The 10,644-nt window shown below is 44.5% G+C and overlaps 1 protein-coding gene across 1 annotated transcript; it reads right to left on the reverse strand.

Moving 5' to 3' along the window:
• Positions 1–8,523: 8,523 nt before the first annotated feature.
• LOC132243273 (probable G-protein coupled receptor 25) lies at positions 8,524–9,603 on the reverse strand. The gene has a single exon (XM_014605432.2). It carries the CDS (start codon positions 9,595–9,597, stop codon positions 8,524–8,526), a length of 1,074 nt encoding a protein of 357 aa, XP_014460918.1. The 5' UTR covers positions 9,598–9,603.
• Positions 9,604–10,644: the final 1,041 nt, after the last annotated feature.

Genomic DNA, 10,644 nt, shown 5'->3' on the forward strand with positions numbered 1-10,644 from the left:
GGGAAAGGTGGGAAGAGGAGGGTGGAGAGGAGAAGAATTTGCCAAGTTAGCAGCCACTGCAACTGCTCTGGGGAACCTCTCCCCCTACCAAAAAAAAACCTTGTTATGCCTTTGCTGTTAGCCTTTTGATTTAGTTCTGTAGCTACAGGATAATTTGTCTTGCACTTGGTAACAGCTACCTTTCCTTACTAGATCCTATTAGTTATTTTCAAAGTTAATTGAGGGACTGTAGCACAAGAAAAAATTGGTGACGTTGCACGGAGTATACAGAATTCCCACTTCGGACTGCAGAGTGCAGGGTTTAGCTTCAGCCCAGTGCATGGTACACATCTTTTTTTTAAAAACCTTCTAACACTTTTTATGCTATCCAGTGTAACTATGTTAGTTCATATTGTCTGCATGAATGTTTAAGCCTTTTTTTTTTTTTTTTTTGCTCTAGATTGGGGTGGGCAAAATGTGGCCTGCGGGCTGAATGCAGCCCGCCAGGCCATTCTATCTGGCCCACGGGGCCCCTAAAAAATTTAGAAAATTAATGGTCTCCGGCTGCCTGTCCATGTGGCCCTCCTCGATGGCTTGCCAAAACTCAGTAAGTGGCCCTTTGCCCAAAATAATTGCCCACCCCTGCTCTAGGTGGTCTTTTTTACTTCAGTAATATCTTGTGGCAAAGGGTTCAATAAGTTAATTATAAATATTTCCATTTACCTGCTTTAAATATGTTGACTTTCAGCTTAATAATGTATTGTAAGATAAAAAAAAGTGAATAGGACCATGCAATCTGTCTTCTCTATACCATTAATAATAATAAATAATAATAAAAAATTGTTATTAATACCACCATCACATACTGATGTTCTTCAAGGCACTCTCCATAGTGATGCTCAAGTTATTGTTCTCAGTGCCTAGAGTTAATTTAGAGCCCAACAGGGGTTATGAGCAGTTCAGATTATTTATTTCAACATGTGCTTACTGCTTAGTTTCTTTTATCAACACTGAATCTGCTACCATGCAGCCTGTTCCTTCAGCTGAGAGAGCTCCTTCAGAAGTTGATCCAAGTCTTTACCAGCCCTGACTTCATTGCTTTGTACCATTGTACCATCTCAACTTTCACCACCTTTGTTTTAGGTATCAATAAATCCATTGTGTTCCTTTACTACCATAAAGCCATGTGAACACACTTATTATTTTGAAAATTAGCTTGAGTATGAGCATGAAAGCAGAGCTGAATTTCCTTCTTTTTTTTTTGCTTTCTGTTGTAAATTTTTAGATGCCTGAAGAATTTCTTTATCCAGTGGCTGTAGAAACAGTCCACCATACAATATTTCTTAGGGGATGGAGCTCACTTGTAGGAGGGACCTGTTAGACCTATATATCCCTGATTCCTATCATTTTAGACCTCCTCTATATAAAGATGCTCTGAGGTCCTTTTCAGGGGCTTGCTTCAGGCATGGTTGACACATGGTTGACATTTTAGACTAGTGACACTTAGGCCTAACAGACTCAGGAGCCACCTGTGAAGTCAGTGTCATAAGCCACAGTCATGTACAGTAAAAGCTCTGTTATCCAGCTTCCCCCGGGAATGGGGGATGCTGGATAACAAAATATGCCGGTTAATTGAGTCGCCTGAACAGGTGCCCTTGCCTGTTCGGGTCACCGCTTCTCCCACCGCATCCAGGGTGTTACCACCCCTCCTACGGGACAGGGAGGCGGGCCCCGTGCAGCCTGGTATGCCATGGGGGCTCGGTAGTGCAGGCTGCTTTGCCCCAGGCCGTGGAGGCTCGGAGAAGCCAGAAGTGCCATGACGGGCACTTCCGGTTTCACTTTACCTTACGAGCTAGCATGCTGGTTAGTAGAGCATGCTGGCTTATAAGGTGCCGGATAACACGGCTTTTACAGTATATAACTTTGGGTGAATTGGGGCAAATGCTGCAGTTCAAAAGAAAAACTCTGCCATACATGAGTAGCTCTCTCGTTATCCTAGGAGTATGATTCTTACTTGCATGTATGGGGTTTGTCTTTTCTGCAAACACGAAAAATACCAAACAGGCGTTATTGGATGGTGCAAAATGTTATTTGGGCTAAATACAGGCGTTCAAAAAGCCTGAGTCTGAATTGATTCAATCTTTGCAGGTTAATCTAACCTGCATAGACTGAACTGGCAAGCAAGTGAATAGACATTCAATTTTGATTCAGGAAATGCAGGCACATACCTGCAGTGGGTCAGGCCAGCAGCTGTGGGGTGCTAGAACGAGCCCTCCCTTTCCTTCCACAGTGCTGAGCTGAGGGGTGGGTGCAGCCAGGCCTGGGCAGACCACTATGATTAGGGAGGGGTTTAAATCCCCACCCTGGGCTGTACAGTCCCCAGCTGAGGTGTGCCTGGAGGGGGAAGGGGAAGCAGCCCTTGTCTGGTTTCCCCCACCCCCTCCTCTCCTTGTTTGCTGCTCAAGGGATGGGGAGTGTTGCCAGACCCTGGCCCCTGGCTAGCACTCTGAGGCAAAGTGGGGGGAGGGGGGAGGGAGGAGCTGCTTGTGTGGAGTGCACGCATTGGTTGATGATAGTGTATGAGCATTTCAATCTCCCTCTCCCTGCTTCTTCGTACTGTCTGCCGCTGTAGACAGGAAGTAAGTGGCACCAAAGCCTCTCAGAAGTGCCTCTGTTCTCTTGTTCTTTGAGGTATTCACAGCCACTTCCCAAACCGTTGGTGAGGGCAGCGTGACAGTGTGAACTGGTTTGCTCCAGGCAGATCTGCCGCCACCTTCTTATTATCCTGCTAGCTAGTACTTCATATTTGCCTAAATCTCAAACTGACAGCACTGCCAGGTTCCATTCATTGCAAACCAGGTCACTTCTCACACCTTTCTCTGTCCCCTATTGAATACTGACATGTTGCAGGACTGGGAAGCCGCACTCTAACCAGGCTGAGTAGCTGATGTGCAGAAGCAATCGCCAGCATGAATCGCTGCATAGTGAAACTTCATTTGATATAAGGGTTTTAGGGAAGGGGATGCACTTGGGATGCCTGCACTCTGATGGCTTTGAAGCAAGCCAGCAGGGAGCTTATCAGAACACAAAGCATATCAGCCCATCAAGTTGCCTCTTGACTACAAAAGAAAATAAAAACGTCTCTCTCCTTAGTTCCAGCTCTTCTTACCTGTAGCATGCAGACAAGGTTCTTTGGGTGAATCTGATACCTTTTATAAAAGATATCGGATTCACCCAAAGAATCTTGTCTGTCTATGTCCTCAGACCAACACGGCTACCACCTACACCCCTGTAGGGCTCAGGCATTTACAAGGCTTTTGCAAGCCACTGGCTTCTTGCTCAGCCATGCTGATCCCCACTCACACTCTCTTTCTAACAGCAACTGGAATGTAGCTGGAAAACAGCTGCTTTGCTGCTAGCCTCATCCCATTTAAGAAACAAAGAAGCTAAACAGAGAGAGAGATCCCAGACACACGCATACTGCTACCACTAATAATCACAGGAATGCAACTCTAGACCTCAGTGGGAGAGAGAAATGTACCTGCTCACTCTGTGCACTTCCACTGTGACGGGAAGATTAATCCCTATATAAAGAATCTTTGGGATTAAGCAAAGTGGTCAGCAAAGGTCTGGACATTTGGTGTGTGGCAGGGGAAGTGTGGAGAGGGTGGCGAAAGCAGAAGAGCCACAAACCTCAAAGAAACCCAGGAAGAAGGGAGGGAGAACTGCAACCCTGGCTGGCTGACAGATATTCCCAGCTGACCTGCTGATTAGTTCCAGAAAGCCCTAAGTGGACACTGTTCTGTCTGCCTCCAGTCCAGTGAAATTGGAGACATGCACACATAGACACCTCTCAGCATTAGCTAGCATGGGGGGCATGGCCAGATGCCAGTAGCCTGAGGCAAAGGGGGATCCTGGCTGAGATCCTGCTGGTGGGAGGGGAGGGAGAAGGGGATCCCTGCTTGAACAGTGAGCAGGGAGGGAGGGTGGGGCAGGGGGAAGCCTGTCAGATGGTGCTGTGCCCCTGCCAGGCAGACCCTGCTGCAGTCGCCCACCCCCTTCTCAGTCAGCCGGAGCAGTGATAGTGTTGGGGAGGAGAGAGGCAGGGCCAGCCCTGGTCTCTGGAGCAGACAGCCCAGCCCAGCCCAGCCCAGCCCAGCTCAGCTCAGAGCTGAAAAGCATGCTGGGATGCTGGGGGACTCTGATTTAACTTAAACCAGGAAGGCGTCTGGGACAGAAGTTCCATAAAGCGGCTTGACCTCAATCACTCAGTTAAGTCCGATACTACATTCAGCCAGGTTTATCTTAAACGAGTTTCAGCCGTCTTGAAACTGGTTTATGTGCACTGAACTTTTGTTCTGTTACAGATTTAAACCAGTTTCTGATCACTTAAACTGGTTTATGTGTAACTTCTGTCCCTAGCCCTAAAGTTTGCGGAGGGAGGTGGAGGTTTCAAACATGCTGCAGTTAAAAAAAAAACAACCCCCCACCCCCCCCCAAAAAAACCAAAAAACTTCAAAAACACACACACGCACACAACCCTCCACCCCCAATACCTTTGATTTGAGCCAAAAGGCTGAGAAGTGATGAAAATGATGTACCCAAACGATACTCCATGACGTATATGAGAATGTTTTTTGTCTAGTTAATCAAATTTAAGATGAAGGCCAGTTTTAGAAGGAATATGTTTTTTTAAAATGTGTCATATTCAAAGAAATACAATAGTTAGTTACCTGGGAGAGGGAGAACCGGAAGATGATGTTTCTGCTGGGCAGCAGTACCCTCTAGTGGGAAATACAGTATCCTGCAGGTTCAGTTCACTACACACTGACTTCAAGCTGCTGGGGTGTGAAGATGCTGGGAAACATTTTCCTGTTCTCTGACAGTGACAGGACCTGGGTGCTTATGTCTGTAGTCTAAGAGAGATCTAGACCTCCAGAGTAAATTGCTAATGCTAACTCCTCTCACACATCTCTCATGTACAGCTTACACCCCATTCGTCCCCCCTGCCTTTCCAGCTGCGGGGTTTGGACAGGTTTTGTTATATAGCGACAGATCTTGAAGCTTTCTGATGTGGCAGTGAAGTAAACGGGAAGATTTTGGCCAGTCCAGAACTTTGGGCACTGTGCATCTTACCTGAGTCCTCCGAGCAGCTTCTCAGTGCCTGGGCTCCACTTCCACCCCTGCTGTCTTGCTCACCGGGGACACGTTCTGATGAACGCGCACATGTGGTTTATGGTGCCTCAAAGCTGAAGCACCACAAACCACACACAGCACATATGCACCCATGCACTTCTCTGCTTATTTAAAGCACAGCAGTTTTTTTGCGGGGGGTTTGACACCAGTATCTCCCAGTGTAAAAAACCCCCACCATTACACAAGTGGTGTGGCACATGGAGCAGCAGCATGCAGCACTATAAATGGAGCCTGGCTGACCAGAGCTATGCTCCTAGTGGCTGGCTCAATGCTGCTGATGCCCCAGGAGGTCCCCAGGACCCCACGTTAAGGCACAAGTGCTGGCCCCAGCCTCCCCTACCCCACCCGGGTCAATTTGCCATGCACTGGAGCATGCATGCAGGAGCATTTCCTGGGACAAAAGTGTTTTGAATACTTCAAAGTTCTTAGCCTCAGTGATATTTTGTGGTAGACAGCTCCACGAGTTAACTATGTGTTTCCTTAAAGCATACCTATATTTCCCCCCTTTCCAGCCCACTCAATCTGTTCTCCTCCCTGTACTGTACAGGGCACCTGGGATAATGCCTAATATCGGGAGAATGGCAACCTTGTGCCTGATGGAACGAGTCCATATGCTTGGCATGTTACAGCTAGGTGTGTGTCTAGGGAGAGAGCACAGCTCTTTTTGAAAGCCATTTTTGAAAGCAGGGGGGAGGGAAGGAGAGAAGTATCATATGCTACCTGCATAAGAAGAAGCTGCAAATAACTGAGATAATTATGGAGTCAATTGAATACCAAACGTGCAAAAAAAATGTTGGTAAACAGCATAATGCTTGAAGGTTGTGTTTTAAGGAATCTGTTGGTGACATGACCCCAAATTTGAATCTGCAATCCTATCATGCACCCCCAAAAGGCACACCAACCTTCAAGGCAATTTGAGTATGCACATGGGTCTTAGAGCACTTAGGTATCTTGACCTGTAAATAGGAAGTAGTACTCGACCTTAACTGTAGCAGAGCTGTCACTCCTTTGTAATAAATGACCCCCCTTTTTCTCTTCAGGTTCCTCTACTGCAGTTCTCAACCAGGGTGCCATGAGATCCTTTTAAGGGAGCTGCAGGATGCTGTACACTGTTAGCACTATTTGGTTTGCAATCATGATTCACAAGGTTACCCCAGAGATTTCAGAGAGAGACCACAACTATAGATGTCTAAGTTCTTTGCATCAGAAAATTTGCTCTATTATTTTTTAGTAAAAACAAAGTGTGAAAAATAAGAGCTGGCATTTTTTGAGCAGTGCCTCAAGTCTATCCAGGGAAGCCTCCAACCTATTGGGGGTATTGCAAAATCTCCTTCACTGAAGGTTTCTAAGAACAGGTTGGACAAACGTAGGTTAGGGATGATGTACTTCTCCTGCCTCAGTGCAAGGTAAAGGACTAGAAATTCAGTTGACGTCCTTCAGCCTCCATTTCTTGCATATACTAATATTAGCCATGTCCTAGCCACTCAGATTTAATGCATGTTTTGTGAGACTTGAAGTAGCATCTGTTTATTAAAAATATACTTGATAGGATTGAACAGAAGGCAACAGACATGTCAATTAGTTGTTAAATCTCAAGCAGTCCTTTTAATAACTACTGTTAATTGATGTTTAATTGATAGGTCTGTCTTCCTATTGTGCTTGGCTTCTTTCAAAGTCATGAAAAGTCATGCTGTATAATGCATGGCAATTAAGTATAAAGTGAATGTAATAAATCCAGTGTTATCAGCATTGTTTTGTAATCCAAACAATCCCTAAAGACTAGATTGTACATTAGTTGCATTGCTGAATGATTAGTAGAAGGCGACTAGTGATTTTTGTCCCCTGGACAGAGAGGATGAAGAACCGGGACCAGGAGTTGGGGTTTCCAAGCACTAGAGAGCCTTACCTGAGCCTGGCTGCTGTTGGTGCACAGTTCCCCATGCACACACGGCTGCTACTGCTGCAGTGTCCCTGGGGGCTGCCAGCAGCCCCGCTTACCAAATCCTAGTTACACTCCCAACAATTAGTACCAAAGGTTGCAGATTTTAGATTCAGCAAGTGCTTGTCCACGCAAGGTCGCTCTGCACAGCACCTCAGTATTAAAAAAGTATATATTGCACAAGTATAAGACCAGGGTTATTTTTAATAGTCAACACATGACTAGTTTTTAATTAACATCACATTCTTGTTACTTGATCTATTTCTTTTAATGTATTAAGCTTCTTAATGTAACTACTTAACAAAATGGGAGCTCTTTTTTTAATTACATGGTCACAATTGCAGCAATGCTGCCTTTATTATATAAAATAAAATACAACAGGAGCAAGCAAGTAATTAAATTTGCTTTAACACTGTAAAATATACCTGCAATGCTAACTACATACATTCAATTTTATACTATTTACTCCAAGTCTGATTCCAGTCTAAATGATTCCTAGTTTCAATCTGTTGGCATAGGAGACCAAATCTACATAGCCTTTTAATTGTGTAAATACTAGGAGTGTATTCTGCCTGAAATCAGTAAAGCGACTTTGTTAAAAGGGATCACATGTATAAGTTAAGACTGTGCACGCTCAGTTCTCTGGCTTTATATTGGTGTAACTCAGATCAGAATCTGGACCCAAACATTTACACCATTTTCTATATTTGTTGTTTAAACAAACCTATGTGGACCCACAGCCAGTCCTGCTCCTGCTCCTACTACTTCAGCTCCTGGACTTTCATTGCTTAAGCAAAATTAAATAAAGAGCCTAATGATTGTGCTGGCTGTGATACCATAGTCAGAGTGTGTCCTCCATTTCTCCATTTAAGTCCCCAAAAGGACAGAGTCACTAGATATAAAATTGGTTTAGATGGAGACATAGTGGTAAGCAGCACTAAATGAGATTTCCTTCTCCCAAAGGAGAAGAGAGCATTGGTTAGATTAGGTTTTGGTTGAGAAATTCATTTCACTCGGAGCAGTGCAATTAAATCCCCCTGTCAGAATTGAAAAAAATCTTTACTTCTTCCTTTTTTTGTAATTCATTATAGCTTCTAGAGATACTGTATGTGTGTATTAATAAAGCTTCATTAACATTAATGGAGTTACACCTGCAGAGAACCGAATTAATACATTTTCTACTGACAATTGATATGCCTATGATACAGAACCTTATAGTAGTTCTATGTATATCTGTTGCCTAATACTGCTATAAAAGAGAGGTCCTTCATGAAAGGGAAGTGATTTTCCTTATCAAATTGAATTTGACATCTCAGAATGAGTGGCTCCTTTTACATACTCACAAGAAGCAGTAAAGATGCTCAAACCACAACTCGCAGGCTAGTATTATAAGCCTCCCTTTCCCAGTCTTACATACTTGGTTGATGGGACATAGGTGATGATGGCTTATTCCTGCTGGCAAACATGAGGCTGGACTCAGCAGCAGATGAAGAGAAGACCCAGTTCTGGGTTGTCTTCTGGGACACGCCGAAGAAGCGGAAACAGTGTAGCTGCACCCGGCGACGGAAGTGGTGATCCATGAAGGCATAGATGATGGGATTGATGCAACTGTTCATGAAAGCCAAGTAAGTACTAAGGCTCAGACCCCATTTGACAGCAATCTGTGCTGAGCAAGAGAGTGATGCTTCTTGGTCGAGCTCTGAAGGACTAGAGAGAATGAGGAATGCTTTAAAGGCATTGAAGGGCAGCCAGAAGCAGATGAAGGTGGTGATGATGGTGAAGATGATCTTGAGGGAGTTCTTTGTCCCCTTTCCCACACTGATGTGGCTCAGCAGCTTGTTGCAGATGGAACAATAGCAGAACAAGATGACCCCTAAGGGTAGGAGAAAGGTCAAGATGAGCAAAGCCAGGCTATACTTCTGGTAAGCGGAAGAGTCCTCATCCTGACAAAATTTATCAGAGGCGTTGAGCTTCCTGTACAGCAGAGATGGGATGCCCAGAAGGAGAGAGACAGCCCAAATGCAGCCACAGGTGGTGAAGATACATTTCTTAGTCACGGAGGACTTGGAGCGCACACGTTTCGTGACCACCAGGTAACGCTCCACGCCCATGCCCGTTAAGAATAGGATGCTGGAACAGCGGTTCACAGAGATGATGTAGCTGCTGACCTTGCATAGGCTTTCTCCGAAGTACCAGTGATTATTATGAGCTGCTGACAGCGCCCAGAAAGGCAGGGTGCAGACGAAGACCAGGTCAGCTACAGCCAGGTTCAGGACAAAGTTATCCACCATCCTCTTGTTGCCCTTCTTCACGGCCATCAGCACAATCACAAAGAGGTTGCCAATGAAGCCGATGAAAAAAACAAGGAAGTAGAGGATGGGAATGTAGACATGAGCGTAGGGCAGCTTCAGATGTTGGCATAAATCTCCCAGCTCGTAATCTCCAGACATTTCAAAACCAGTTGTCCAGGCTTCAGTTGTCATTTTAGCAGCTGTCTCGTGCACTGAGCAGATCCAGTTCAATGAGAGGTCCGCTGAGAGCTTTTGTAGAAATCGATGCAGGGGCTGAAGGAAATACGCTAACTCTGTAGCTACCTGGTTGTTTTTTAAAAAAAAAGTCAAGTGGTTTTCTGGTTTTATGAACTCGTGAAACAATATTTTGCATTTGCTTTCATCCCAGTGGTAAGGGCTGTGGGGCGGAGGACAGCACTGATGGGTGTGAGCAATTTGGGCTGAGATGAGTTTTTGGAAACCAGAAAAAAATAGTGAACAAAAATACAAACAAAACAAAGCATAGAGTGCAATTTGTAGGCAAATACAAAGTAACTGCAAAATGCCCTCCAACCTCCCTGCTAACTCAGGATCTTCAAACCCTAGTTTTCTCTTCTAGTACTTTTTAAACAACAAACTGAAAATATTACAAAAAGGGCATGATCAAAGCCAGTGTGTGTCGGGTGGGGGAGTGGGGATGAGGCTGTGGGAGGTTTTAAATCATTATGATGTTACACCGAAAGGCTGAAAGCTGATTTTTCTCTGAGTTTTACTTTGAAGAATTCAGGTTTTTTGTTTTGTACTTCACAGGTGGATTTCTTAGACCTTGCTTGGCTTAATTATAGGAGTGGAAAGATGGCACTTGAACAAAAGCTTTTCTCTAAAATATTTCTTAGGCATTTGTACTAATTCACCAAATAAAAATGTTAAAAGTCTGTGTAAACCTCTTGCAACCGGCATTTGATTCAAAGCCCATTCAAGTCAATGGAAAAGTTATTAACTTCAGGGGGTTTTAGATCAGATCTTTAAATCAGTTTAATTTGTATGGCTTTTCCTATGTCAGACTCATAATTCAGCCATCCACAGAGTCTTCCGCAGCAGACAAATCTACATTTCTTCCCCCCCACTACATAGAGTGATTTAAAAAACACAGGAAGGAAAGAAGATGCAAGCTTGGTTATTTGCAGGTCCCTTCAAAGCAGTAGTACAAACACAGCCATCTTTGGTTACCCTTTGGTTTGTAGTATCTGTTGTCTTGGA

Source organism: Alligator mississippiensis, chromosome 14 (assembly GCF_030867095.1).
Source record: "Alligator mississippiensis isolate rAllMis1 chromosome 14, rAllMis1, whole genome shotgun sequence".
In the NCBI taxonomy this organism is placed as follows: domain Eukaryota; kingdom Metazoa; phylum Chordata; order Crocodylia; family Alligatoridae; genus Alligator; species Alligator mississippiensis.

Excerpts from the sequence above, each read along its gene's own strand:
- LOC132243273 (XM_014605432.2), bottom strand. The coding sequence starts at position 9,597 with ATGACAACTGAAGCCTGGACAACTGGTTTTGAAATGTCTGGAGATTAC.